Source organism: Rosa chinensis, chromosome 6 (assembly GCF_002994745.2).
Source record: "Rosa chinensis cultivar Old Blush chromosome 6, RchiOBHm-V2, whole genome shotgun sequence".
Taxonomy (NCBI): domain Eukaryota; kingdom Viridiplantae; phylum Streptophyta; class Magnoliopsida; order Rosales; family Rosaceae; genus Rosa; species Rosa chinensis.
Genome location: NC_037093.1, coordinates 19,149,676 through 19,163,522, shown reverse-complemented (window position 1 = coordinate 19,163,522; position 13,847 = coordinate 19,149,676). Strand labels below are relative to the sequence as shown.

Sequence of the window (13,847 nt, the reverse complement as noted above, 5' to 3'; positions counted from 1 at the left end):
TAGTTAGATGTGAGAGCAACTCCAATAACTTATTTATAATATTTGTATTATAAGGAAGCAAAAGTCAAAATTTTTCATAATTTTTCTTCTCTAACTTCAACAGATTCCCTATTTTACAGCAGTCTCTAAAATCTCCATAATTCTTCCTTAAAATTTTCGAGATTGCTGTAAATTTGGGGAATTTTGTGTTTTTTTTTTTCTCACTATCCCTAAAATGAGAATAGTTGTAGGGAATATGTTGGAGCAAAAAATACTCATTTTTCTCTAAAATAGAGAAAAATCAAAATATGAGGAAACTATTGGGGCTGCTCTTAGGAACCATGTGGTGAATTCGCACATGAAAAAAGCATTAGCATCATATTGCTTAGTTGTCCCATTAATTGTTAAGGAAGGCAAGCCATATGAATAGCTAGAGTGGTACTATAAATGTTTTTTTTTTTTTTTGACACTCTCCTTTCTGATTGTTCATGGTATCTTAAAGGTTTTTTAAGTCCAGAGACTAATCCATTGTTAAGTCCAGAGACTAAACCCTAAACGCCTTTATATTCTCCTCATATTCGATGTGGGATCTGCATTCAATTGCATTCCTCTTTCAGCTATGTTGTTCGACTTTATGCTTATTTGCAAGCTCAAACCGTAATTAACTCATTTCATAATTAGTCCTTTTATTTTATTTCATTCTTATTTACTAATTCAGGGATGGAGTTCAAATTATAGTGTTGGTCGAGAAAGATTGATCTCAACAATTTGAAGCTTCTGGCCCTAAACTCTTAACCAAAACTAGAGTTAAATATGATGATGCCAGCCTTTTTTGATAACCAATCTGCTTGGATTACTTTACGAGTGGCCTTGATGCATAAACTAGTGTAATTGTTTTATCCCAAATCATACTTACTATTGTTTCATCGGTTTATCCAAGGAGTTTCTCAGATCTTTTTCTTCTTTCTTTTTCATCTCGATCGTACGTATTCCATACTTACAATTGTAATCGTTCTACTTCTATTTTCTTTCCTTGTTTGTGTTGAGCCAAAGATTTAAGATTACGCGTAATTTGAAGACAATATGTGTTATGAGATTACCAATTTACCATTGATGCAGACACCAAGGTTTCGTTCATTTCCCAATAGATCAATTGCTTATAGACCTTTTGAGCGCTTTATATATGGTTCAAATTGTTACTCCTTGCTTACAAAAGAAAACTACGTCAGCTTGATTCCTTGCTTTTCTTCGATGTCTGTTTTGTAATAGGGTGGCGGAAACTGGCAAGCATTTATTCAAGGATTGTGAAACTTTGCGGGGTGCTTTTTGGCTTTTCTGTCCACTGAAGATGCAAGCTAGGGCTCATCCTGCACCCTCTCTGAACGACTGGGTATTTGATATGATGGATACGTTGGGCTTACACGATCGATAGCGGTAACGGTGGAATTGGTGTAGTTGTCAGAGATGATATGGGTATTGCAGCACTTGCTATAGCTTTTGTGCACGCACACTTGCCATTTAACATGGAAGTGGAGGCCTGTAAAGGTTGATCGGAAATAGATATTGAAAATGACTGCACCCTACTGATCACTGCTCTCAAAAGAGACGAGGTGGACTTCTCTGAGTTGAGTCATTTTCTGGATTGTTTTTAATCCTTCCCCATTCGGCAGATTTATTTGTAAAGCAAATAGTGTTCCTAATAAACTTGCTCACCTTACTAACCATTAAGTTGCGTTCACTAATCAAATGCGCAAATCATGAAGATGAAACAGAACAGCTATATAATCAAAGATTCTGTGGAAGTGTTAAAGAATTCAAAGACACTAACTTCAATATCAGAAACACATAACAGAAAACCTAGCTCACTACTACACCAAGAGTCCAAAGCATTATAGCAGCATCTTTTAGTTATTTCCAATTGCAGAAGCGTGTTACAACTCGATCTGTTTAGTTATTTCAATACAAAGAAGTACGGACCTTGCCACTAATCACCATGACTTAACCTTGCAAAAGCGAATAACGTACCACATGCATGATGCATCTTTTCCTATGTGAAACCGGTAGCATAATTAGCTAAATGAGAATAATAACGACAAAAAACTATCCTAAAGAGCTAGGGAAGGGGTTATTCTATATATAAAGCATATACTACAGAAAATAATAGTCATGAAACTAATACCCTTGCATGGAAAACCTGGCCTTGTTTTTCTTTTAGTGAACTTTGCAGTACGAAGAATATTAATTCATTCCAACTTAAAAAGATATGAAAGAAATAGAGAATGATATATGGAAAATGAGAGAGAAGATCGAAAATGTGCAACAATAGTACTTAAAACTAGAACTCCAGAAAAGTAAAAAAAACCTATGTACATAGGCTGTGTCAAGCCAAGCCTATTAGCCAAGCCTATTATCACAAAGCTTAGAAGCAAGGTTCTGGTATTGCTTAAGCAAAGGTCCACAGTGCAAAAAATGTTGCTTTTAGGAATATCCACATTATTGGCCAAACAAAAAGAGGGGCCGATCTTACTACTAAGTACTAACAAACAAATGCTTGACAAAGATATGGAAGCTCAAAAACAGAATTTGAATGGGAAACATACTCTTTAGTGCTAACCCTTTTCCTTAACGATAAAGTTGAGAGTTGCTGTAAAATATTTAGCTTCACGTAGCTCTTTTATACCTCAATTATTTAAACAATACAGAATAAAATATTACGTTATTCAGCTACGTACTCTCTTCCCTATTCAAGCTGGCCGGTTTAACTCCCTTTTAAGTCCCTATCCCAGTAATCCGTAGTTTGCTTACAAGTTTTCGTATGCAACCTCTGCAATTTCTACCTACTGTTGACAACACCACCTCCATCTTACAAACGGATAGTTTATATTATATTCAGACCTATAAAACCACTAGACCTTGACCAGTAATGTCACACCAAACATTCTTGACCTTCCATACAAGTACAATTGGCTTCGAACATGGCAAAAACCAACAACTTCTGCTTCTGTTCTTTACTTCCCTTCTTATGTTTTGTTGGGTTCCTCTTCATTCCAGCCAAAGCTGCTGTGAAGTCATACCAATTTGACGTAAGCACTTCACGAATGCCTGAGCTTCCTCTTCTGATTTTTCTTCAGAGTTTAACACAACCTTACATGCTTTTTCTCCCATTTATTTGCAGATTCAAGTGAAGAATGTGAGCAGGTTGTGCCATTCTAAGCCAATTGTTACAGTAAATGGGTTGTTCCCTGGACCTACAATCTATGCTAGAGAAGGAGATACAGTTCTAGTTAATGTCACCAATCATGCCCACTATAACATGTCAATTCATTGGTAAGACATTTCAATATTGATGTAAATGATTATTATGATAGCATTATCTATTATCATAATTGTGTTCATAATGTACGATTTGGTGGATTAATTTTCCAGGCATGGACTAAAGCAATACAGGAATGGGTGGGCAGATGGACCTGCTTATATCACACAATGTCCAATCAAGACAGGAAACGGTTACACCTACAATATGACAATCACAGGGCAAAGAGGAACTCTATGGTGGCATGCTCACATCTTTTGGCTACGAGCCACTGTATACGGAGCTATTGTCATCATGCCCAAACAAGGCACTCCATTTCCTTTTCCTCAGCCTTACAGAGAAGCTAATATTGTCTTAGGTAACTGTCAGCTTTCATAAGTGCCTGAACTTTTATTTGTAGTAGATGTTGAACAACGTGCTCAAACTATCAGAAAGCAGAAACTAATTGCAATAGTTTTTGTACATGGTATAGGAGAATGGTGGAATAATGATGTTGAAGAGGTTGTGAAACAAGGGAACAGACTGGGATTGCCTCCGAATATGTCAGATGCACATACCATTAATGGGAAGCCAGGGCCGCTCTTCCCATGTTCTGAAAAACGTAAGTCCAGTCATTCATGTTATGTTACTGCAAATCTAGGCCAAAGTGCCAACCATATATCCAACAAGAATGAACAAAATCAATGATTATATAGTATGCCAGTATAAAATATGAGTGTGACAAATTGACGTTTCAATGATTCCATAATTTGGCTAGCACTTCTTTTTATAGCACAACTGTTTAGAACTGCATAATGAAATTTTGCATTTTCATTTCTCTTTTTTGGTATCTTAGATACCTTTGCAATGGAGGTTGAACAGGGAAAGACTTACCTGCTACGGATCATCAATGCTGCACTCAATGACGAGCTATTCTTTGCCATAGCCGGCCACAACTTGACAGTGGTAGAGATTGATGCAGTCTATACCAAACCATTTACATCTCAGGCAATACTAATAGCACCAGGCCAGACCACCAATGTTCTTGTTCAGGCAAACCAAGTCCCCAGTAGATACTTCATGGCTGCAAGGCCATTCATGGATGCACCTCTTTCCATAGACAATAAGACCGCCACTGCAATCCTTCAATATAAAGGCATCTCCAATTCTGTTCTGCCAGTTCTTTCCCAACTTCCAGCACTCAATGACACAGCTTTTGTGCTGAGCTACAATGCAAAGCTGAGAAGCCTAAACACAGCAAAGTACCCAGCAAATGTACCTCTTAAAGTCGATAGACAGCTTTTTTACACAATTGGTTTAGGAATCAACCAATGCACAACTTGCCTGAATGGAACACAGCTCACTGCTTCTTTGAACAACATCACTTTCGTGATGCCCCAAATCGGGCTGCTTCAAGCTCATTACTTCAACACCAAGGGGGTATTTACCACAGACTTCCCTGACCGTCCTCCAACAGCTTTCAATTATACTGGTGCACCACTCACTGCCAACCTTGGGACTAAACTAGGCACCCGACTAAGCAAGATCGCATTTAACTCAACCGTAGAGTTGGTGCTACAAGATACCAATCTTCTGACTGTGGAATCCCATCCATTCCACCTTCATGGTTACAATTTTTTCATTGTTGGGACTGGAGTTGGGAACTTCGACCCCAAGAAGGACCCGGCTAAGTTTAACTTGGTGGATCCTCCTGAAAGAAACACAGTTGGAGTTCCCACCGGTGGCTGGGCTGCCATAAGATTCAGGGCTGACAATCCAGGTAAATACATCATCATGACCAAATAGCATGCTGCCTTAAACTTCAAAGCTCAAAGTTACATCCTTAGAAAACTAATTAAACAATATCTGCTCATGCATAGGTGTGTGGTTCATGCACTGTCACTTGGAGCTGCATACCAGCTGGGGTTTGAAGACTGCATTTGTGGTAGAAAATGGGAAAGGTTCAGATCAATCTGTCTTGCCTCCACCTGCAGACCTTCCACCATGTTAGTTCCTTCCTTTTGTACGGATAACTCATAACAGAGTTGACCGGGGAACAAAGACTTGTTTAAGGCCTTTTGGCTGACAGTTCTTGCAAACATCTGCAAAATGCAGGAGTTGAGCAAACATTCATTCATAACTTGTAATTGACGAGACCAATAAAAGTGTGCTTTGTATCAGAAACTATCTAATGCTAAATTAAACACTCTTTTGTGCAACAAATTAGCCCAAAATGACTTGATTATATAGCACTGGATGAATTGCCGTCAAGGCGTCAACATTCAAACTCAGCAAGAACGCGCCAAATAAATACCAGAATACATTGCTGGTCGTAACATAAACACACATGCACAAAGGTTCACATAGACTGATATACATGGCGGTCATTTGGAGAACCGAATGAAAAAAATTTTCATTACAGATCTATGCCTTGTAAATAACTTGCTGATCGAAAACGGAATACAAATGTAACTGCATTCACTCTTGCTTTCAAGTTTCAAGTAAATTCCGATGGTGCTATGAATAAACAGATAAATCCAATCGGAGTGGAATTTGGTCGTGCTGGGTTTGAAGGAAATGCCATTAGCCTCTAACAGTGATCATTGCAATTGTGAAAGAGGTAAACTGTAAACAGCTTCGTTCCCTTCATCTCCATTAGACCTTTTTATGTAAAAAGGCCAAAAACTTCGCGAGCTGATCCACTGCACCCAAAAAGGAGCGGTGATCAACATGAGGCTTAGAGCTAGTTTGGGATTGCTATGACTTATAAAAAAAAAAACTATTGCTGCTGTTTTGTAAGAATAATCAGCTGTGAATTAAAACAGTTTCGTGTTTGGTAAATAATATTTTGAAAAGTGCTGTCAATACATAAAAATCTGCTGTCAGTGACCTATAATTTTCAATTAAAACTATTTTTTATTTATTTACCAAACATAATAAAATCTAAAATTTTAAATAAAAACTGATTTTTTTTAAAACAAAGCAATCTCAATCGGAGCCTTAAAAAACGCTTTCTCCACTATAATTGAGATCTCCAACTACTTCTCATGAAAACCAACTAGTGAGAGTTAAAAAGTCGACCAGAAAACTTGTTTTAATAGGGAGGGTTTAATCAAGTCTGCCATCAGCCTATTCATGTTTGGTTATTTAAGAAACTCTCATGTAAGAAATAATAAATCATTATAAGGTGTTAACAGAAAATGTAAGCACACAAGTATTACAGTATCTGCCAATTTTTCAGATTGAGATAAGTACCCAAACAATACAATCGACTTCTGTATAATCCAGAGTGCCTCAAAATTCAGGTCTTGTACATTAGAAAGGCAATTGAAACTACACTTGAATAAACAAAATAGAAAAGGAAAAAAAAAATAGAAGGGTGTAACAGGTAATAGATGAGCAGGAAACGCTCACTAAATTGCAAATTTGAACCCCTTGCAATCTCACCGAAATTTGAATTTAGTAATGTGCAATTCTTTCTACAAAATGTTTGTTCTGTATGCAGCCATCCCTGACAGTGCTCTCATTAGAGAAATAAAGAAAAGGCCGTAGTGTAGTGAAAACATTTCAAGTTTCCTCAACTAGCCGCTGGCCACAATCTCATGGATGGCATCGCTGACAGTCACATCCTCAGATCTAACCACAAGCTTCATCGCAACCTCCTTTGAACTATCAATTCCAAAAGACAACCGCACGAGGACCTTCACATTGCCTATGTATACACCAGCCAATAAGCAAGTGTGGGACCTTGAGTTGCTGGCAATAACCTCCGTGCCCTGCAACCATACCACCAAATATAACATACTTTACTACCCAATATGTTGTATCAAAAAAACATGTTGTATCTTGCTCGCTATGAAAGAACCAGATGCGAAGGGAAACTGATGGACTAGACCAAGTAAAAAGTAATAATGATCAGGCCAGACATTCCATCGAAGTTTAAGCAAAGTGCTATAAACTTCTTCTGATAATGTCGATGGACCTGTCTGGGTTCCAAAACAATTAACCAAACTGTCCATAGGATTTCAAGCAAATTTGGAAATCATAAAACTACGAAACAAATTGCTCATCCTAAATTAATCCCAGAAAGTACCAAGTGTACAATTTTATCAAACCTTTATTCCCAGAACAAGCAGCAAATGAGGACAAAGTGCAATGTAATTGATTAGCACAGAAAAACATGAACAAAATAAACAATGAAGGGGCAAAAACATCCGGTCAAATGTCTTGTACACATTTTTACTGTTGATCAATCAGACAAAACTGTCATGTATATGCCTTTCCTTTTTTATCTTGCTCATTACTCTTCTGAACTAATCAATTGAATTGCACTTTGCCTTCCCGTCCATTTTTCTCAGTCTTGTTTCTTATTAACTTATTCTATAAGCATAGTTAAAAATTATTGCATAATCAACACTACATCCTTGAAAACAAAATTACCTCACAGGGCTGCATTCCAAGGAGGCTGATGACAGCAGAGACTGCTTCATTCAAGCTCTCCCTTTGGCCCAGGCCATATTCATCTACATGCTCACAATCTGGGCCCATGGTTTCCCATGCATTTCTGAAATTGAGTACTTGATCCTTCAAAATATAATCAGCAGCAACCACCTCAAGGTCCTCCAGCTGGTATTCATCTTCTACACCATCTTCCTCTGCCTCTCCAGTGGTTGGATCAACCTGGTGACACACAACAAACTCATAAGGAATGAATACCAGAAAAAAAAAAAAAATCAACAATTCTAATCATTAGCTATTGGATATTGTATATCCTAATGCATGCCCAGTTTCTTCACACACACACAATTCAAAGAAAGGCATGAATTAAGAAAACCTCATAATTGAAAGATTTGAAGCCATTCTTACCTAAAGGTATGGAGGTGATTTATTATTATGAGCAGAGATCAGTGTTGCGAACCAACACAGAATTATGGATATGAAGTTTAGAAAGTAAGAAATAAGCTTGGAACATGACATTTCCATGAGGTAATTTTAAATTGACAAGACTACATTATAGAGAATATTAGATCAAGTTTAAAGCTAAAACTAGTCATATCCAATATCTAGGAGTCTGGTTCTATAAAACTGTTAAAACTAGTCAGTCAAATGTCCAGTAGTCTGGTCCTAAGAGCCTGTTAAGAACCTACATCATTATCAAGGGAGGAAGAGAAGAACTTGTACCTCTTTAACAATGAATCTCAATGTGTTTGAAAATTTTCCAACTGCAGGGACACCTTCTGGCTTCTCAAACGCCAAAAAGGTCTGGCCAGGTGTATCATAAGGAAGAGACCTGAGAGGCTTGGATCCCACTTCAGTAAACTCCTCTGCATCAGAAGCATCAACAGCAACAATAACCTGAAAGAAGCAACTTATAAGAACTTCCCAAGAAGAGCTACAAAAGTTAAATGCTGTCATATACACTCAGGAATTACATTTTCCAGTAATTGCTCGGGAATGGTGTTGGTGCAGTTGTACTGGAACACAACATGCCTATCAAAAATGTGCTTGACAACGTTAACTGCATATTCGGTTTCTGCCTCTGTCAACTCCACAGGTGCTGAGGACTGATAGGTACAAAAGAATGCAATTAATTCCAAAAGCAAGTAAAAATAAAGCAGTTACAAGCATGGCAGTAAGGAGAGATGAATATTCATGTCACAAAACCTTGAAAAGTTTCCCAAAGTTTGAAAACTCTGGAATAGAAGAAAGCATCTTCTCATAAGCATCGACTGTGGATGCAGGGCCACTTGGAGGAGCACCCAGACCAGTTGGCTTTTTACTCTGGGCTTTTTTCTCAGCAAGTGGCTGAGACTTAATCTCCTTGGGTACAGAATTGATGTCAAATGGTTCTTCTGAAGCCTCCTGCAGTCATATTAAACAACACTGAAAGCATCAGATAAAAGCCTTAATGGCACACAGGAGAAGAAAGTTCAATATACTTTTTCAATGTCACTATAAGAAACAGTTTCCTTCCCATAAGAACTTCAGGACTGTGATCGAAAGTTCTAATAAAGTGAGGTGGCTTACATAATTCTTCAAACTTGTCTCAAGATTAACGAGGGGGACATCCAGAGACCCAAAGAGAAAGTCCTTTACATCCTGGTCAGTCTCAACAACACAACCATCCCCTCCAAGTGTACTAAGATAGAGTGTTGCCCTATCACGAACCTGGCAAAATGTAAGAAATGAAATAATTCAGTATATTTTGAAGGACAGCATAGAAAAAGTGTAATAATTACATGAAACTAACACAAATAAATCACGAAAGTAAAGGCATGGTAGCGAAACAAATGAATTGCTGACATACGAACAGAGGCACATATCTCTCCCTAGATGAATGTTCATACATATATTATAGATCCTATATAAAAAGCCTCAAAAGTTAATATACAATACCTCATCATCACTGTCAAAGAGGCACCTTCTTAACAGAATAAACACTCGGGGCTGAAACATAGAAGAATCATATAACATCTATATATCAGTAACAAACAATAAAATAAATAAAATTTGTATATAAAAAAAAAAAACACGTTTCCATAAAGGGGGACATAAGAAAATACACAATTCACTAGAAAAAATGCTACCTTCAATGAATCAACCATGGCACCAAATTTGGCTAATGTGCTCACAGCACTGGCCCGGACAGTGGCATTCTCAAGATGCACTCGATTATAAATGTACCGTATGTATTTGCTTGGATCCGAGGTTCTTGGCCCTTCAATCCCCAAAAAGTGGAGTATCTGATAGTAGAAGATTTAAATCAACCAAAATAATAAGAGAGGTGGGGAACGAACAAATGGAGCTGAATAGATTCTTCAACAAAATTTATGAGAGAGAAATGCCACCTGAGTAGAAAGGTAGGTAAATTCACAATCTTCAATGAACTCACAGAGATGAAGCAAGCCACTTTCTTTTGCCTCTGGGATATCTCTAATGAGAATCACAATTGAGTCAACAATTGCTTTTTTGTACTCAAACCCGCCTTCTTCTCGGAGAATGTTGCTTAGGAAGTTCATGCTGTAGAAAGCAAGAGGTAAGAGACATTACTTGATATAAACAAAGGAAAACAACGCCCATCAAAGAGATCCAGATGTTCTTAAAATAAAATTAAAACAGAGTATTTGATATATCACTCACAGAGCTCTATACTTCAATGGAAACTTCAAACACAGAGATCTAATGGCTTCCACAACTACAATTTTGAATTCATCAGCAATATCTGACATGAAGTTAGTTATCTGCTTCATCAAGCGATCCACACTTGATTCATTTCCTGTCTTCAGAAGTGTGGTGATCGCAAGTGTGGCAATGCTTCTGTTCTGGTCAGAAATCAAACTCTCCATATCAATGTTGCAGTTTGTGACGGCCATTGGATGAGTCATCGCCACCTGAAAATTCAGTCATTAATACAGAATAAAAAAAGAACATGTATCAAGCAGATTAATTATGAAACTACAATCAATCTAACAATGATCAGAACCTTCATCTGCACAAATAATAAACACCTCACAATTATAGTACGCTGGTCAGTCAGCTTATATTACTTGCAAAAGAAGAAACTAAAATAATATAATACTGAAACAAACTTCCCCCAACTTATAATACAGAAAAAAACAAAGAAGGCAAACCTTGTTTAGGGTGCGGACCGCAGCAAATCTTAACACTGGCTTTGAAGAACTTAAAAATAGCTGAAGAACGGTGATAGCTGGAGTCAATTCTCTGTTGGTCACACCATGGAGCTCTGTAATTGCTCTGGCAGCTTCAAAAATTACCATCTCTGCTTTGTGCCGCAGGCAACCCTCGAGATAATCATAAAAAGGACGGTCACCTGCTTGTGTACTCCCAGCAGACTCCCGGATTACCTGCACACATATAATTATTTAAAACAAGACACAAAAACACCAACCCAGGTGAAAAGAAGCTCCCAACAGACTAAGCACCTGACTAGTATAGCGGATCAACAGGCATTGAGCTAATGGAGAACGGACAGTGCCCCTTGTCAAGCTGGTAACCAACTTGCTAACAGCAAGACGGTCATTTTGTCTTATCTGAAATTTCACAATAACAAATTAGTCAACATCTTTTGTTCTAAACATACTCATTATAAGTATAATCTAATTGCAATTATTTGTTATATGAAGAATGTTTCTTTATATATTATACAAATTCCAAAATAAAGGTCCCTTCTTAACTACATTATCACATTATATGGCATAAATGACAAAACAAACAGGCAAATATTAAGACACTGTGGGTTGGCAAGCTAAATCGTGGCTTTACAAATAAGAAATCACTAGGGAAACTGATATTCAGTCAGCCCGTAACAAAACAGATGCTCAGATAAACCAACCAATTCTTTCTGGATGTGGATAATTGGTTGAGTAACAATATGGTAATATAACACGAAATTTATTTAAGTTTAAGATATTTAAGTTTGCAAAACTGACAGTTGTAATACCTGATGAAGTAAAGCCAGTGCATGAAACTGTACAAGGGCTGCCCTTGACTGGACAGCTTCCTGAACCTCATTACTCCACCTTTTAACAATCTCTGGGTTAGTCTGTCAAAAGCAAAAAAAAAAAGAACATAAGGGGGCAAAGTCAACCACATATAATCCTGGTACTTTGAATAGGATGAATATTAAGTAGTACCTGGAGTAGATGGATCCCACTAACTAGAGCTGCACTCGCAACCACTGGATTCTTGTCAACAATGGCTTGTTTCAAATACCGCTCAATCTGAGTAAGAAGGGTTCCATCCGTAATCCGACAAAGCACACGAATGGCATTGGCCCGATACATATCAGTTTTACTATTCATGTCCTTCATTAGGGAGCTTGTCACAATAATAACCTTGTTACCAGAGATACAGAAGTCAGTTTTAGTACTCTCATCATGCAAAGACAAATACAAACTGAAATCATATCATCAAGTTATGTACCTCATCAGCAGAAGGCGATAACTCTTTTATCATCAGATAAACCATTCTCCTCAATCCTATATCTCTTGACTGGAAAAGCTTGGTCACCGAAAAGAAAACTTCTGTAGCTTCAACCTATTAATTTAATGAAAATTAACATCTCAAGCGATGACCAATCATACAATAACATAACCTCTGCAAGTTTAATAATAATACAATCGCATAACACAAAAAATATTGACTTTATTCAGGGAAGAGACAAGAACTCTTAAGTACAGAAGGAACTAACCTTAGTGAAGGTTTCACCCTGATTCAGTAGATACAGAAGCTTTGTGATAACCTGAAAGTGCCAGAAAATACAATATACACAATTAATTTCTGCATAACAAATACGAATCAAGGAAAAAAAATGAAACTGGATGGTATTATTTGCTGTCGCAAAGCACTAACCTGAGAGCATCTTCTTGCGTCTAGCTGAGGATCATTAAAGACCCTAGCTTCTTGAAGAACAGCCCCCTTTTCAATCCCCAGAAATGGAGAGTACTCTGCTTGCAACCAAACATTACACAAATTACAGCCTCAGTAAGCAGCTAACTACCATACAAATCGCATAATGAAACATTGCTAACATCCAATAACCCGCACCAATTATAGGAATACTACAAGATCCAAATCACTAAACCAATGGAATTGAATCAAAGCAAATGAAGCAGATTTGCAATGAGTTCACTATCAGCATTGACACACAAGATTCACAGAACTCAGAATTTCACCAGATCAGCCAAAACCGAACCAGATCAACAAGAATTACACCACAATTCACTCAAATCTGATTTCTACGCCTCACAATGCGCAACCAGTTCAAACAGATTGGCAATAAACAAAGAGATCTGAATAAACGAATCGCCGATTTGCTAGTTTCAAAACCAGAGCACCGAAACAGTATGCAAAATTGGGAGCGGAAAGACCAGATCGAATTTGAGAGCGGTGGAAATTGATTTGCCTAACAGAAAAACGGACATTACCTTCATCGTCGCGATCGTCGTCTTTCTTCACGAGAGGCTGAGCCATCGGAAACCGGAATGAATCTCCGAGATCTGGACCAACTGTACGGACCTCTTCGTCTCTGTCTCTATATATATCTCTCTCTCTCTCTCGTCCCTCTTAGGCTCGCTCTGAGCGTTACTTAGTGAAGAGGAGGAGGACTCAAATGTGAAGAAGTTGTTTACGAACGGAAAGAGAGAACCTATAGAGGGCTCGAGGCAGGAGATGGAGGTGGGATCCTGTGCGGGGAGGGAGTCTGGTGGGTGATGCTTTTCCGTGAATCATAACCCGCCACGTCAGGTGTGCAGTAGACAGCCGTGGCGCAAGTTCTAAAGTACCCCATGCTTCGCGGCGTAATTTCAAGCCGTGTGATTTACTTCATACAAAAAAAACCTATCCTACTTCCTATGTAACATATGTTAATTAGTATTAACCAAGGTTAGACCTCCTTGGTCAGTTTGGTTCTTTGTCAATTATTGCTCCTAAATTTCACTTTGTTATTTTGTGAACATGATATTTTTAAGGAGCGTTTGATAAATTTGTTTGGTTTAATTTTTTATCAGCAACTTTTATAGACAAGGAGGTACTCCTATTCATTTTTAAGATGTGG

At 37.8% G+C, this 13,847-nt stretch overlaps 2 protein-coding genes across 2 annotated transcripts; one reads left to right on the top strand and one right to left on the bottom strand.

Moving 5' to 3' along the window:
* Window positions 1-2,906: 2,906 nt before the first annotated feature.
* Window positions 2,907-5,505, top strand: LOC112173083 (laccase-11). Its single transcript, XM_024310630.2, has 6 exons — window positions 2,907-3,062; window positions 3,155-3,306; window positions 3,406-3,650; window positions 3,765-3,893; window positions 4,128-5,051; window positions 5,152-5,505. The coding sequence occupies exons 1-6, from the start codon at window positions 2,955-2,957 to the stop codon at window positions 5,280-5,282; spliced, it is 1,689 nt and encodes a 562-aa protein (XP_024166398.1). The 5' UTR covers window positions 2,907-2,954; the 3' UTR covers window positions 5,283-5,505.
* A 969-nt stretch (window positions 5,506-6,474) lies between these two features.
* Window positions 6,475-13,421, bottom strand: LOC112171839 (coatomer subunit gamma). The gene is made up of 18 exons (XM_024308956.2): window positions 13,219-13,421; window positions 12,644-12,738; window positions 12,483-12,533; window positions 12,215-12,328; window positions 11,926-12,126; window positions 11,733-11,834; window positions 11,215-11,322; window positions 10,903-11,136; window positions 10,412-10,662; window positions 10,120-10,291; window positions 9,859-10,014; window positions 9,668-9,718; window positions 9,299-9,439; window positions 8,936-9,133; window positions 8,704-8,835; window positions 8,453-8,626; window positions 7,712-7,951; window positions 6,475-7,047 (listed from the first exon to the last, which is right to left on the bottom strand). The coding sequence occupies exons 1-18, from the start codon at window positions 13,262-13,264 to the stop codon at window positions 6,853-6,855; spliced, it is 2,661 nt and encodes an 886-aa protein (XP_024164724.1). The 5' UTR covers window positions 13,265-13,421; the 3' UTR covers window positions 6,475-6,852.
* Window positions 13,422-13,847: the final 426 nt, after the last annotated feature.